Source organism: Phyllobates terribilis, unplaced genomic scaffold (genome assembly GCF_046119375.1).
Source record: "Phyllobates terribilis strain yellow unplaced genomic scaffold, ASM4611937v1 Scaffold_4__5_contigs__length_816908805, whole genome shotgun sequence".
Lineage (NCBI taxonomy): Eukaryota > Metazoa > Chordata > Amphibia > Anura > Dendrobatidae > Phyllobates > Phyllobates terribilis.
Window position 1 is genome coordinate 712,326,639 of NW_027362764.1, and position 16,511 is coordinate 712,343,149.

Genomic DNA, 16,511 nt, shown 5'->3' on the forward strand with positions numbered 1-16,511 from the left:
ACCAGAACCCGAACTTCCATGGGTCCACTCATCTTTAGAAAAGACTTTTCCATTTAGCTGGACAGACAGGGAGAAGTCAGCAGGGACATAACTTTTGGATTCGGACTAGTCACCTAGTTCCCGTAGGTGCTTTTGAATATATTTAAGTCTAAAATGTTGCAGCAGGAGACGGCTTCTGATTCGCACAGTCAATGGTTTGGTCAGCATGTGGCAGGTTCCCTTTAACCACAGTTAGGTCACATTCATACATATATATAATATCTGTAAAGTCTGGGCGATGGGGCAAATGTCTCCCATAACAATGGCTATCAAGCTATTAGTTAGAATAGGGTGCATGCATGATGCCTACAAAGTGCATCTATTAGCGAGCAATCTTACTAGTAAGAGGGTTGTATAACCCCTTTATGTACGAACAGTACACAAAGCCACCAGAACAGAGGGAGGAGGTAATGCACTGCTGAACAATACAGCTGATGTGTGATCAGATTCCAGAGCAGCACCATCCACGGCAATGTAATCCTTATAGCGGAGGAAAAGAAACTCTTTTTTTCAATAAATAAAAGGCAAATTTTATAGAAAAATATATAATTTTAATAAATTTTCCTCCAGGACTGAATATATAAAGACAATGGCAGCCAGGGATCGCGCCTTTGTAAGCTCGGATGAAATATATTGAAGTCCAACTTCCGGAGCCTTTTCAAATACCCGTCCAAGGGAACCTGGAAGATTTGACAAATTTCATTCATTAGTAGATACCCAATGCCCTGGCTAGATTGGAGATATAAAGGACTATATACTGCCCCCATATGATGTTCTGCAGCAGCTCAGGCAAAGCACTATATATTATACATTGCAGCTGCTGATGAACCTCTTTTTAAGGAGAGTTGGATGACTATATGCCAGTTAGTGGGTGGCAAAGGACAACTTCCTGACAACATCAGCGACAGACCTTGGCTGCAGGAAGAGACGAGAAGCATGTAGTTAGCACCACTCATCTCTGTGTAATTATCCACCCCTGACAAGAGATTATAAAAATGATTCACAGATTTGGAGTCTGTAATTTATTCAATGTCAGGCAACAATAAAAAAAAAAACTAGAGGAAATGCTACAGATGCTTTTATAATGAATATTATCACTCTAGAGTATCTAAAATAAAGCAAATAATCTTGATTAATAAAATCCTACTGCATTGTGTCTGCAGCTCCTAAGAAGACATACAGTGGGTGAAATAAGTATTTGATCCCTTGCTGTTTTTGTAAGTTTGCCCACTGACAAAGACATGAACAGTCTATATTTTTAAGGGTAGGTTAATTTTAACATTGTGAGATAGAATATCCCCCCCCCAAAAAAATCAAGAAAATCACATTGTATAAATTAGATAATTTTTTTGCATTTTGCAGTGAGAAAGATCCTAGTTACTTACCGGATTTTACAGAGCCCATGACAGCACCACCTGAGAGAGGGTATCGGCCCACCATGGACAGGAACCTACTCAATAAAAAGGCGTACCGCATCAGTCTCTTCCGCATCAGTTTTTGTTTCAGAGCATGAGAGAGCTTCCGAAAAATAGGTTAGTACACAACTACCACCAAAACATTTCTTTATAAAACACCCTTAGAAGTGCACACCATAAGTGATAGAGGGGAGGAAATTAATAGGGTGCTGTCATGGGCTCTGTAAAATCCCGTTACCGGTAAGTAACTAGGATCTTTTCCCCTTCTCCCATGACAGCACCACCTGAGAGATTTAGAGAGATCAGACACCAGAGGGAGGGATCACCGCTTGCAACACCTTTCTCCCAAAGGACAGATTAGTAGAAGAGGAAAGGTCAAGACGGTAATGCTTGTAGAATGTAGAGGGGGATGACCAAGTTGCCGCCTTACATATGATGTCGATGGGCACATCCGCCTTCTCAGCCCAGGAAGCAGCTACAGCCCTGGTGGAGTGGGCCTTCAGGTTCTCTGGAACTGGCAGATTGCTAGAGGAGTACGCTAAACCAATGGTGTCCCTGACCCACCTACCTATGGTCCCCCTCATAACCTTAAGCCCCTTCCTAGCCCCCTGAAATGAGATGAATAAGGCATCACTTTTCCTCCAGGCCTTCGTCACCTCCAAATACCGGACTAATTCCCTCTTTACATCTAGAGTGTGAAGCCTTTGTTCCTCTGAATTTCTAGGATCAGGATAGAAAGAAGGGAGAGTAATTACTTGTGTCCTATGGAATTTGGAGGCTACTTTTGGAAGATAGGCCGGGCCTGGCCTTAAGGTTACTCTATCTATAGATACTTGAGTGAACGGATGGTTTACTGATAGCAAGTGCAGATCACTAACCCTACGGGCTGACAGTGCTACCAGCATGACTGTTTCTAAGGTGAGAACTTTTTCCGGAACCTTCTCTAAGGGCTCAAAGGGAGACCAGAACCAGATTAAGGTCCCATGGAGGCATCCTTGGAGTAGGGAGGGGTCTAGATCTACTGCAAGCTCTAATGAATCTAGTGATCCCACCTATTTGCTGCCAAGTCGCAATTATATAGTGCCCCCAGAGCGGATACTTGTACCTTAAGGGTACTGGTGGCTAACCCCATGATTAAGCCCTTCTGAAGGAGCTCCAGGATGGCCCCAATAGGAACCCTCCCTTTAGCGGACTGACCCGAAGTGGACAGAAATTTAGCCCAGGTTCTGCCATAGATCCTAGTAGTCACCGGCTTCCTACTTGCCAGTAGAGTAGCGACTAGACCTGGAGAAAACGCCTCCTGTATTAGTAGTGACCAGGCCGTCAAATGCAGGCCCGATCTCTGGGGATAGAAGACTGGGCCCTGCCTGAGGAGATCTGGGGTGTCTGGAAGGACCCAAGGTTCCATTTGGGACATCCTCTTCATCCAAGTGAACCATGGTCTCTTGGGCCAAAATGGGGCGATCAATATAACCCTCGTCTGTTCTTCTCGGATCTTCCTCAGGATAGTAGGAATCAGTATTAGAGGGAGAAATGCATAGGCCAGGGTAAAGTTCCAGGGAATTTGCAGCGCGTCCACAGCAAAAGGCTTCTCCTTTGGACTTAGGGAGCAAAAGACTTTGGTTTTCCGATTGCGTTTGTTCGCAAAGAGATCTATCTGAGGTTGCCCCCATCGGTCGACAATCTGCTGGAATATCGCTGGATTCAATTCCCATTTTCCGCGTTTTAAAATGTGACGACTTAGAAAATCGGCTCTTACGTTCTCTTCTCCTCTTATATGCAGCGCCGAGAGCGTAAATAGATGATTCTCCACAAAATGAAGGATCTGTTCTGTTACTAACATCTGAGGAAGGGATCTTGTTCCCACCTGGCGACTGTTGTTCGGTTGTCTGAGATTATCCGGATGTGTTGACCCCGAAGTTGAGAACTGAACTCTACTACTGCGTTTCTGACTGCCAACAGCTCCCTCATGTTAGAGGAGAGACCCGTCTAGCTGTCTGACCAGAGGCCCTGTATTGAATGGTCTCTCTGGTGAGCTCCCCAGTGTTATGATCTGCAACAAGAACTAAGGAAAGATGGGGAAAGCTGTCCCTACAGTAAGACTAAGCTGAATCCCTACGATGTAGCGGGCTGCCTGTTCCTAGTGAACAGACCCGCCTTCGTCCTCGGCTAGTCTGAACTAAGACCTATAGAATTAAGGGAGGGGTCCCTAAAAGAACTAAGGACTGGGACAAAAATGGGACACCTCCTAAACAGAAGTTGTTGTAGAACACAAAAGACAAACTGACAAAAATGTACTAGAGGTCCCAGAGGACCAAGCGAACTGACAGAGATAGGCACCGAAGCACCAGGCTAGCAAGACAGTCAAACAACACTGAAGTCCAGCAAAGCCAGAAGGGCAGAGCTGGAATATATAGGCAGATGGTCACGTGACCGCAAAACACAAGATAGAAAAAACTAACAGGAGGGTTCTAACACCTAGCCTTCTACACTTGCATCTGTTGTAATCGTATCTGTTACCTGGAATGACCTAGGAACCCCCAGAGACAGATTTACCGCATTCATCCACCAATCCAGTGAGTTGATTACCGAACTTGAAAGAGATATTCTTCCATCCAGGTGACCTCTGAGCTGTTTGTCTGCTGTCAGGATCTCCTGCTGTAGGCATCTGGAATGAAACTGGGCCCACTGTACTGCTGGGATACAGGATGTCATCGTACCCAATAGAGACATTCACATTTCTCAAGGTCATGGATGGATTGCTGTTTACGCATGAGATGAGGGAATTGATCCTTAATTTCTTGTCCTCTGGTAGAAGACAAGTCTGGTTCTCTGAGTCTAGAATGAGGCCCAAAAAGGACTGAACTTTCTTTGGTTCCAGTTTCGATTTTTCTAAATTTAGGATCCATCCCAAACCATTTAGACTCGCCATGACTTCTGCCAGAGCCAGTGCACAGAGTTCTGTAGATCTGTCCACCACCAAAAAATCGTCCAGGTAAGGAATGACTAGAATATCCTTCTCCCTTAGATGTGCCATGACTTCCAGGATAATCTTTGTGAAAACCCTTGGAGCCATGGAGATGCCAAAGGGAAGAGCTGCAAACTGAAAATGCTTTATGTGCTTGCCGAAATGTACAGCTAACCTCAGATACTGTTGGTGTGCAGGAAAGATTGGGACATGGTAGTAGGCGTCCTTAAAATCGAGGACGCACATGTAACAATCTGGAAACAACATCTTTATAGCCGATTTTATTGACTCCATCTTGAATGGCCTGTAAGTTAAATGGTCGTTCAGCTTTTTCAAGTTGACAATGGTTCTGAAGGAGCCATCCGGTTTCTTTATTAGGAAGAGAGTTGAGTAAAACCCTCTCCCTTGCTCGGGTACTGGTGTTTCTACTAAAACCCCCTTCTCGACCAGAGTGAGTACTTCCTGCTGTAGGCTCAACTGTTCTCTTAGGCCTCTGGGGCCTGAAATCCTGATGGTGTCTCTGGGAATGGTTTTGAATTCCAACTGCAGCACCTTTCCGATTATTCCTAAAATCCAAGTGCTGGATGAGATCTTTTCCCAGGCGGGAAGGAAGTGGGACAACCTTCCTCCTACCTGGGGAGGCCCGTCTCTTAGGGGCTTTTTTACTCTCGGAGAATGGACCCCCGAACATGAAGCCTCTATTATTTGGCTTCTTGTCTCTCCAACTACCTTGGTCTTGGAAAAATTAGCTCTGATTATATTTCCTTTTCCGAAAGGAGGTCTTATACCGGGGAACAGATACACTAGGAAACCCGTGTTTCTTGTCCGCGGCCTTATCCAGGATGTCATCTAAGGCTTTTCCAAAAAGAAAGTCTCCTTCACAAGGGATTGAGCAGAGCTTTGATTTAGACTGCACATCTCCTGGCCAGATCTTGAGCCATAACGCCCTACGGGCTGCATTGGAAAGGTTAGCTGACCTGGCAGCCAGCCTAACAATCTGCCGATGCATCCGCAAGAAATGCAGCTGCCCCCTGCATAAGAGGAAGACTCGACAGAATCTTATCCCTAGGGACATTCCCTTTAATCTGGTCCTCTAATTGCTGTAGCCAGATCATCATAGACCTGGCGGAGCAGGTGGCCGCCACTGCTGGTTTCAGAGCCCCCGCCGAGGACTCCCAGGCCTGTTTTAGAAAAGACTCCGCCTTTTTATCGAGCGGATCTTTGATGGCTCCCAAATCCTCAAAAGGCAGTGTGGATCTTTTCGAGGATTTCGAGATGGCCACATCAATTTGGGTTTTGTCCCACTTAGCCGCGTCCTCCTCTTCAAAAGGGTACCTCCGCTTAGAAGAAGGCAGCTGGCCCTTCCTTTCTGGCTTTTTCCACTCCCTATCTATAGGAGTCTTGATCCTCTCATTGACTGGGAATGTGCGTCTCTTCTTCTGATCCAGGCCCCCTAACATGATATCCTGAACCGTTCTGGGAGCCTTGGCATCGGCAATACCCATGGTTACTCTAATAGCCTTGACTAATAATTTTGTATTGTCAACTGAAAAACATGGTCTACCCCCTCCATCATCATCCGAAGATTCTGATGAAGACGATGACGAGAGGTCAGAGGGGGAAAGGGATTCTTTTGCGATACGGGATTCTACTGATTCTTCTGAGTCAGAGGTAACCCATCTCTGCTTTCTCTTCTTACGTGAAGTCAAATTCTTTAAGGAATCCCTGACTTCCATCTGGATTAAGGTTTTTAGATCCATAGAAAAGCTAGGGGACTCCTCAGCTATAGTTTTCTGGATACAATCAGAGCAAAGGTTCTTAGCGTAGGAGCTGGGAAGGCTAATTTCACATAACGCACATTCTTCATTGTTATTTTTAGAACTACTCTTTTTAGGTTTCTACCAACCAGAAAGAAACGAAAAGAGAAAAAACAGAGAAGAGCACATTACTAAAGGTGAACTTCCATGTAGATCATTCACCACACTTCTGTTCAGATTAGGGCACCGGAGACGGTGGTTGCCGTTCAAATGAACGATCCCCATATGGCAGAGGTAGACTCTCGAGATGATTTTTTCTGACCGATTTTGCCGGTGCTCGTACAGCCCCCACTGCTGTGGCTCTGATGATGGGAAGACTCCCGTTGCCCAGGTTGTCTTACATTCAAGCTTGAGCTGCTTACACTGCTTAGGCGGCTGTGGCTGCTGCTGTTCTTCCTGCTGTGGCGGTGACACCTGCTGCCCAGGTGACTGCAGGCTCTCTCCCCCTTTTATTTTTTTATTTATTTACACCAGCCAGCTGGCGCACTTCGCCGCAGGATCCCTCCTGCGCGTGCGCAGACCCAGCGGCTCCCGGCGCGCTTACGAACAGGGATGCATCATGCAGAATCGCACCCCGCGCATGCGCAGACACGGGCTTCCGATACACTCGTGCCAGGGCGCGACACTACCCCGCGTGTGTGCAGCCCGGACTTCCAGCGTGCTACGTCAAAGGGCGCGACGTGTTCCTGCACGTGCGCAGACCCCGAAGGCCTGCCTGCTGGCGCGCTCAGCCACAGACCTCCGTGCATGCACAGCACCAGCTGCAGGATCCGGCGCACGCGGGAGAGGACCCCGGAAGGCGCCTGCCCCCACACGCAGACCCAGGTGCCAGCAAGATGGGGCTGACAACAGAGGGCCCATCTGCTGCTTCTTCGCGGCCTCCAGGCCGCACCGATCCCGGGTTCCACGCTCCAGACCCCATGATCAGGTACTCGAGGCACCACCTAGAGAGGCTCCCATCAAGGACAGGAACCAAAACTGATGCGGAAGTGAGGTACCGCCTTTTTATTCAGTAGGTTCCTGTCCTTGGTGGGCGGAACCCTCTCTCAGGTGGTGCTGTCATGGGAGAAGGGGAAAATAAGTATTTGATCCCCTACAAACCATTACGAGTTCTAGCTCCTACAGCTCAGTTAGACGCTCCTAATCAACTCGTTACTTGCATTAAAGACAGCTGTCTTACATAGTCACCTGTATAAAAGACTCCTGTCCACAGACTCAATTAATCAGTAAGCCTCTAACCTCTACAACATGGGCAAGACCAAAGAGCTTTCTAAGGATGTAGCTGGAATGGGCTACAAAACCATAAGTAAGACGCTGGGTGAGAAAGAGACAACTGTTGGTGCAATAGTAAGAAAATGGAAGAAATGCAAAATGACTGTCAATCGACAACGATCTGGGGCACCATGCAAAATCTCACCTTGTGGGGTATCCTTGATCATGAGGAAGGTGAGAAATCAGCCTAAAACTACACGGGGGGAACTTGTTAATGATCTCAAGGCAGCTGGGACCACAGTCACCAAAAAAACCATTGGTAACACATTACGCCTTAAAGATTTAAAATCCTGCAGTGCCCACAAGGTCCCCCTGCTCAAGAAGGCATATGTGCAGACCCATCTAAAGTTTGCCAATTAACACCTGGATGATTCTGTGAGTTATTGGGAGAAGGTGCTGTGGTCAGATGAGACAAAAATTGAGCTCTTTGGCATTAACTCAACTTGCCGTGTTTGGAGAAATGAGAAGGATGAGTACAACCCTAAGAACATCGTCCCAACCGTGAAGCATGGTGGGGGAAACATACTTTGGGGGTGCTTTTCTGCAAAGGGGACATGACGGCTGCACCGTACTGAAGGGAAGATGGATGGGGTCATGTATCGTGAGATTTTGGCCAACAACCTCCTTTCCTCTGTAAGACCATTAAGATGGGTCATGGCTCGGTCTTCCAGCAAGACAATGACCCAAACCATACAGCCAAGGCAACAAAGGAGTGGCTCAAAAAAAGCACAGTAAGGTCATGGAGTGGCCTAGCCAGTCTCCAGATCTTAATCCCATAGAAAACTTATGGAGAGAGTTGAAGCTCCGAGTTGCCTAGCAACAGCCTCAAAATCTTAATGATTTAGAGATGATCTGCAAAGAGGAGTGGACCAAAATTCCTCCCAACATGTGCGCAAACCTCATCATCAACTACAAAAAATGTCTGACTGCTGTGCTTGCCAACAAGGGTTTTGTCACCAAGTATTAAGTGTTAAATAATTAAAAATCACCACCCACTCTCGCTATACGATTGCTAGAAGAAATGCAGCTGCTGGTAGTAGAGAAGGTTTCGTGTGATCACCAGCCTGTGGGAATAAATGTAGTGAATGGAGTATATACTTCCGCGCTCGCAGACGTCAAAGATAAATGTCTGAAAGAATATAGAACACCAGGGTAAACATATTTCAGGAGTAATCCGGCTAATGCCGTAATAGACCTACCTACAATAGTGTCAATAATAAAATGGAAAAATAAAAATAAAAATCCCTGCACCAGCAATCCCCTATTGTGCTGCTATAGGGATCACAAAGACAACTGATAAAACCATCCAATTAGACACTACATATCAACCAATGCAGTGGATAGCACAATGGTTAAAGTACCTGTGTAGTTTGCTTTGTCCTCCTATATTGTGCAGGGTCCTGGAATCCCCGTATAATGCCTGGCAGTGAAAAGGTCTGTAATGGGAGCATCCTCCGAGAGATGCCCCTTGCCGTGAATCTTCAGCTGGCGCTTGACCTGCGGCGTGCCCCGGCCGGAAGCTACGCCGCTAGCTGATGCCGCACACAGGGAGGGGAGAGTGGTTAGGGTGACGTCACTGCTCAGAGAGCCTCAGAGCGGCCAGAGAGCCTCAAATTACTCCTGACATATGTTTGGTGTTCATAGATTCTTTCAGACATTTATCTTTGACGTCTGTGAGCGCGGTAGTATGTACTCCATTCACTACAAGTATTAAGTGTTGTTTGCCAGAGAGTTCAAATACTTATTTGTCACTGCAAAATGCAAAAAAAATATCTAATTTATACAATGTGATTTTCTTGATTTTTTTTTGGATATTCTATCTCTCAATGTTAAAATTAACCTGCCCTTAAAATTATAGACTGTTCATGTCTTTGTCAGTGGGCAAACTTACAAAAACAGCAAGGGATCAAATACTTATTTCCCCCACTGTATGTGTCACCATAGTTACAAATCACAAACAAATAAACCCTGTAGAGTGTAATCCTGTAGCCGAGTTATTCCGGTTTATCTGACCTTCTAACCTACAGACTGTAAAGTAAAAATGGGAGGGGGAAAGCAGTAACAGAAGACTGCAGAATCTGACTACATAAGACTTGCTTGTAGTCTGTAACCATGGAGACACAGCTCTGCACAGAAGAATTCTAAACAAAGTGAATTTACATAAACACATGACTCTGGAGGCAAAGCAACGAGAATGAAAAAATAATAATAATTGTGTTGACTGTGTAAGAAAACTGGAAAATGGTACAGAATATAAGTGGGCAATAGTTTTAAATAGAAAAAGGTTTATAATGCATAAATATTTTGGTTTCTTTTAAGGGGAAAAAAAAGCCAAATGACATGATCGGTTTGCACCAATGGTGACTTGGTCTCCACCATGTCTGGGTTATATTCTCAGCCTGCGGTGCCAATCACTGGCCACAGTGATGCCATCAGAGTGGATGGATGATGCATGCAATATCACCAGTTACATACTGAGGATATAAACATAAGGCAGCAGGGGTGTGGAAAAGGGGTATTACAGTTTTAATAAGCAATCACCAATCCATAGAATAAGTGATAAGTACTAGGTCTGTACTCTGTCTCTAACATCATGTCCTCCCTCTATCTTAAACGGAATCTCTCCAAAACTGAACTCCTTGTGCTTCCTCCCTCTACTAGCCTACCTATAGCTGATATTGCCACTTTTTGTATGGTTCTCACATAACTCCCAAGCAGCACACCTGATGTCTTGGGATTATATTTGACTCATATCTTTCCTTCACTCCCTATAGCTAATCACTCGCTCGCTCACATCACCTGAACCTCGAAAACATCTCAAGCATCCACCACTTTCTCACCTTTGACTATGTAAAAACTGTTACTCTGATTGATTCTTGTCTGGACTACTGCAACTCTCTATGAAAATGGTCTCCCTCTTGCTAAACATTCCCCTCTCCAATCTATCCTGAATGCTGCACCCAGGGTCATATTTTTTACCAGCCGCTACACCAATGCCTCTACCTTGTGCCAGCCATTGCACTGGTTGCCCATCAGAATACAATGTAAACTTATCACTTTCACCCACAAAGCTCTACACAGTTCTGCACATCCCTGCACCTCAGTCTACCACCCTACTTGTGCTCTCTGTTCCAGTAATGACCTATATAATCTGAACCTCCCACCTCCAGGACTTCTCTCGTGCTGCACCAGGGCTTAAAAAAACACAGGTATAGCGATGCCATTCCGGACATGATGCGGCCAATGGGGATGATGTCAATCAAGCACAGGGGGCATGAGAAGCGGACAAGTCATGGAAAAGCAATATCCACATGGACTACCCCTACCTAATTTGCATATGATGAGCTGTATATTAAAATTGTTTTTTATCACGCATGTGAATGTTTGCTCAGGACATAAAGGGCTGTATTAAAATGAAGCAATAGGGTTATATAACCTATTGGTGGCAGTTGGGTGAGCTTAAAGGGACCTGACAGATAACATTTAATATTTCTAAAAGTAAAGTAATAGTAAAATAAGAAAAATAGCAATTCAAATACTTACTGTGACAGTGAAGGCAGGAAAAGCAGCTACATTAACTTTTTTCTGGAAAGATCGAGCCTGGAGAACAGAAAAAAAAAATGGTAAGTACAAGGTTAATTGTCTTCTGGTGCTGCGGTCACAAATGTAATATGGGCTGGGCCTACACTGTGACTATGGACTTAACGCAGGTCACGCAGCCAAAGATTGCGGTATGCCACGGTTACATTCCTGTGCAAAACAGGTGAATGGGGTCTCACTGCGACCTGCAGGGTACCGCACGACACAGATTGCAAAAAAGTCAGAACCACTTGGATTTTTCGAAACTTGTGGGTCGCAATGTGACCCGATTCACCTGTAGTAGCGGCAAAGGGCGATCTTTTATTTGTGTAAAGGTGTAGCCCCAGCCTCAGGACAATAGAAAATAGTCACAAACTCTCCAGCATCAGCTAATAAATACCGTAAATGCCACACGCAGAACAGAAACAAAAGAGAGGAAGAAGCTCTGCAACAGGCCGAAGTACTCCTAACACTGTATATATTCTGAAGAGCGACCAAAACATCAGTGACTCTCCATTGGAGACTCTGGATGGGGGCGCGCACATTCTAATCTCATCCCGTGATAACCTCTCCAATCTGAATGATCACTCTTCTACCAGAACGAGGCATTTTCAGGGCAGGCTCATTTATCTTGACTCATTTTGCTGACATTGCATATTTTAGAGTCAGAAGAAATTACTTAATAATGGGAGATCTCATTGCAGGGAGTTTAATACGTTATTGATTCATGAATCTGCTGGAGGAGATATAGAATTCATAATCAACACATGGGTTTCTTATCATCGGATGTCATTTCACGCGGAAAACAATTAACTTCTAGAACGTTCAGGCTCATCGTTCACTGAAGGGCGGCAGAAGTTACATAATAGAAGGTTTCTCCGACTTCAGCAAATGCAGTTTATTCAATGAAATTTTTTGTTTCGCCATTTCTCAGCCTTGTTAATATCTTTTCTGGCTGTCAGTGAGTGTGGGCACAGGCTATACATTGTCGCACTATTATAATGATCTCAGATGGGTGACTGGTGTATAAGTACAGTCACAGATTAATCTCCTCCGCACTCTGAGATAATGTACATCATGGGCCACTGACAGTCGCCACCTCCTCACATTCATTACCATCATATTGATTTTGTAGGCACTGCCCATGTGCCGGTGAGATCAGCGGCGGCACAAAACAGCTCACTTTAACCCATTGAATGGTTTGTCCCATATTCTGTCTTCAGGAGCGCACCGCTCCACTGCCCCTGACTACCTGCTTCCCAAGGGGCTGTGTGTTCCTGATGATTGACATTATTGAGTCATTGGTAGGAACTGTGTGCTCTCCTATGTGGCAAGCAAAGGCTGCTTTACCACTGCAGCATCGGCGGAGCACAGGAGCACTGAATATGGCCAGATCCAGAGCAACACCTACAAGCTGTGTAGGAGACTGGCCACCGCTGATAGACTGCAGAGGTATCCAGAAACCTAGGCTATAAACAGAAAACTATAAAAATAAAAAAAAATATCACACCGTTTCTGAGAATGGAGAGGATTTTTAATGAGGGCAAATTGCAAAGTTGATTGATTTTACAAGCCTTTACAATATAACCCTTTTTTTGGGTGGTTCTTGATCCTATGATCGTTTGATCACTTGTACTACAGCCTCAGAGACTGCAAGCTGTTATTAAAGCCAGAGGTGGTGCAACAAAATACTAGTGATGTATTGGAGTGTTCTTTTGTGTGTTTGTTTTTCATGATTCCATCATTTTTTCCTCAGAATTGAGTGATTCCATAATTTTTTCCCTCTGCTTGGTCTGAAAAAAAATAACCCTTACTGAGTACCACATTTTTAATCTTGATTTCTTTTAGTGTTTCTTAAAGCCCTAAAGTTGCCATTTGAAATGACTTTAGTTTTGTGCCATGTCTGTGATCTGCTTTTTTTCAACAACATTAAACAACTGAATGAACATCCTCAGAGCCCGGTGATTCCATAATTTTTGCCAGGGGTTGTATATATTGCACTACTTTAGAATTGCAGCATATAGTAAAAAATCGGTCTTCTATAAAGCCCAACAAGAGCACCAAGAAGCCATCTAAAGCGGCCTTCAGCTGCAAGGACAACGCATTTGCACCCTGCAACCACTCCGCACAGAAAGGTTGAGGGGCAGTGAAGTACGCCCCAGCAGGATTGCACCACTTATAGGCAAATTTCAAAGATTGACAGAGAAATGGTTAAACAGCAGCAATCCAAGCTAGCTCCAATTGCTGCTGACAGAGCAGGTGCCGTCTGTAGAACTCATCCGCATCTGCTCCATGACCGATATGGTTAAACTCTTTTGTGCTGTGATCAAATAGGATTGCAAAGCTATACAAGGGTCAGAAGCTCCTTGTAAATGGTGATCACTGGTCCCAGTAGCTTAGTCATCTATGGCTAGATCAACCCAGGACACAGTATGTCCTAAAAAGGGTCCCCAAGGTCTCCATCTATATATATAATTGTCTTATCCCATCTGTCTGTCTGTCTGTCTTTCTCTGTCCAGGAAATCCTGCGTCGCTCATTGGTCCGGCCGCTGTCTGTCCAGGAAATCCTGCGTCACTCATTGGTCCGGCCGCTGTCTGTCCAGGAAATCCCGCGTCGCTCATTGGTCCGGCCGCTGTCTGTCCAGGAAATCCCGCGTCGCTCACTGGTCCAGCCGCGGCCAATCAGCGACGCGGGATTTCAGAAAAAAGATGGCGGCCGTTAGCGGCTCATCTGCCGCACGGAGGTCAGCGGCGATGCAGCCGGGAGATGAGCGGCGCTAGCAGCAGAACTACCCCGACCGGCGGCGCCGCTGACCTCCATGCGGCTAACGTCGGGAGATCAGCGGCTTGGCCCGCTGATCTCCCGACAGCAAGTGTGAACGGAGGACCGGGATGCGGCGCCGCCGGTCGGGATGCTTCTGCTGCTAGCAGCCGCTCATCTCCCAGCTGCTCACAGCGGAAGTACCCGCACAGGCAGCGCCGCTCCCCGGTCCTCACTAATACTACACTGATTGGCCGCCGGCCGCGACCAATCAGAGATATTGTCGGCAAGTTTAAACACCGCTGTGCAGCTTGGTCGCGGCCGCTGCCCGCGACCAATCAGCGTACTTGGCGCCAAATTTAAACACCGCTGTGCGGATTGGACGCGGCACCGACTAATCAGCGAAATTGGCGCAAAATTTAAAACCTGCTTCTGTGATTGGTCGCGCCCAGCCGGCCGCGATCAATCAGCGACTGCCGCAGCACGTCTGCGAATTGGCGCCGGATTTTAAACACGCAGGCCACCGTCGGGAGATCAGCGGCACTAGCCGCTGATCTCCCGACGGTAGCCGCATGGAAGTCAGCGGCGATGCAGCCGGGAGATGACCGGCGCTAGCCGTTCATCTCCCGGCTACTCACACCGAAAGTGCCCGCACATCAACGCCACTCCCCGTTCTCAGTAACCGCAGCCGCGACTAATCAGCATTATTTGCGCCAAATTTAAACACCGCTCTGCTCATTGGTAGCGGTCGCCGGCCGCGACCAATCAGCAGTATTGGCACCAAATGTAAACACCGCTCTGCTCATTGGTAGCGGTCGCCGGCCGCGACCAATCAGCAGTATTGGCGCCAAATTTAAACCCCGCTCTGCTGATTAGTTGCGGCCGGCGACCACGACCAATTAGCAGTATTGGCGCCAAATTTAAACACCGCTCTGCTCATTTGTAGCGGTCGCCGGCCGCGACCAATCAGCAGTATTGGCGCCAAATTTAAACCCCGCTCTGCTGATTAGTTGCGGCCGGCGACCACGACCAATTAGCAGTATTGGCGCCAAATTTAAACCCCTCTTTGCTGATTGAGCCCCGTCGGCCGCATACATATTCTAGAATACCCGATGCGTTAGAATCGGGCCACCATCTAGTACATAATAAGGCTCTTGTGCATATTAATATGAAAAGACACAATATCTTGGAATGCAGAAATATGTATGCATTTGTTAAAGCAGCAGATACGTTATTAAAAAAAAAAAAGGATCAAATAACCATAGGATAAAAATAAAATTCCAGGATCCAGCACTTTAAAAAACAAAGAGGAGACTTTAATGTCTTCAATACAATGCATTTCAGGGTATCAATTCACTTCTTCAGAAAAAAAAGACAGATACACAAACGTACGTGGCACTACAGAAGTACAGTAGTGTTCAAAATAATAGCAGTCCGAAATGACTAACCAGATTAATCACTGTTTTTAGTATAAATTATATCACCACATGTCAAACAATTTACCAGTTGGTGCAGTAGATTCTAAGAAAACCACCAGACTCCGCATTCATGATCTGCATGTTTTTGAGTCTGTGCATTTGAATTATTAATTGAAAGGGGGTGTGTTCAAAATAATAGCAGTGTGGAGATCAATTAGTGAGGTCAATCATTCTGTGAAGAAACAGGCGTGAATCAGGTGGCCCTTATTTAAAGGGGTATTCCCATCTCCAAGATCCTATCCCAATATGGATACCTAAGGTCCTGTGATGCCTGCCCATGAGGAAAGAGACATAGCGAATCAAAAATACTATACTACATTTCTAATTGAAGGTATTTGCTAATATTATTATTATTATATGTACTACATATTGGGATAGGATCTTGGAGATGGGAATACCCCTTTATGGGTGAAGCCAGCATGTGTTGTACATGCATTTCTCCTTGAAAGCCTGAGAAATATGGGTCGTTCGAGACATTGTTCAGAAGAACAGCGTAGTTTGATTAAAAAGTTGATTGGAGAGGATAAAACTTATAAAATGCAGACAATGATAGGCTGTTCAGCTAAAATGATCTCCAATGCTTTAAAATGGAAAGCAAAACCACAGAGACGTTGCAGAGAACGGAAGACTACCATTCAAATGGATCAAAGAATAGCCAGAATGGCAAAGGATCAGCCAATGATGAGCTCCAGGATGATCAAAGACAGTCTCAAGTTACCTGTGAGTACAGTGACAGTTAGAAGACGCCTCTGTGATGCTAATCTCTTAGCAAGAAGTCCCTGCAAAGTCCCACTGTTTAAAAAAGAAAAAAAAAAAAGGACATGTACTGAAGAGGATACAATTCGCCAAAGAACACATCAACTGGCCTAAAAAGAAATGGAGAAACATTTTGTGGACTGATGAAATTAAAATTGTTCTTTATGGGTCCAAGACAGTTCCTCAGACGACCCCAAAACTCTGCATTCAAGCCACAGTACACTCTGAAGACAGTGAAGCATGGTGGTGCAAGCATCATGATATGGGCATGTTTCTCTTACTATGGTGCTGGACCTATTTACCGCATACCAGGGATCATGGACCAGTTTATATATATTAAAATACTTGAAGAGGTCATGTTGCCTTACGCTGAAGAGGATATGCCCTTGAAATGGGTGTTTCAAAAAGACAACGACCCTAAACACA

At 45.6% G+C, this 16,511-nt stretch overlaps 1 protein-coding gene across 2 annotated transcripts in view; it reads right to left on the reverse strand.

The window, feature by feature from the left end:
• Window positions 1-568: 568 nt before the first annotated feature.
• The window catches only part of NDUFAF6 (NADH:ubiquinone oxidoreductase complex assembly factor 6), a 71,562-nt gene continuing 55,619 nt past the window's right edge, over window positions 569-16,511 (reverse strand). The window contains exons 8-9 of one of the 2 annotated variants that reach the window (XM_073679655.1): window positions 11,055-11,111; window positions 569-719 (exon numbers count right to left, since the gene is read on the reverse strand). In XM_073679655.1, the coding sequence (XP_073535756.1) occupies window positions 591-719; window positions 11,055-11,111 (186 nt within the window). In that variant the 3' untranslated portion in view covers window positions 569-590. Of the gene's footprint in view, window positions 720-11,054; window positions 11,112-16,079; window positions 16,122-16,511 lie in introns of those variants that run through there. The other variant, XM_073679656.1, reaches the window with a different exon arrangement.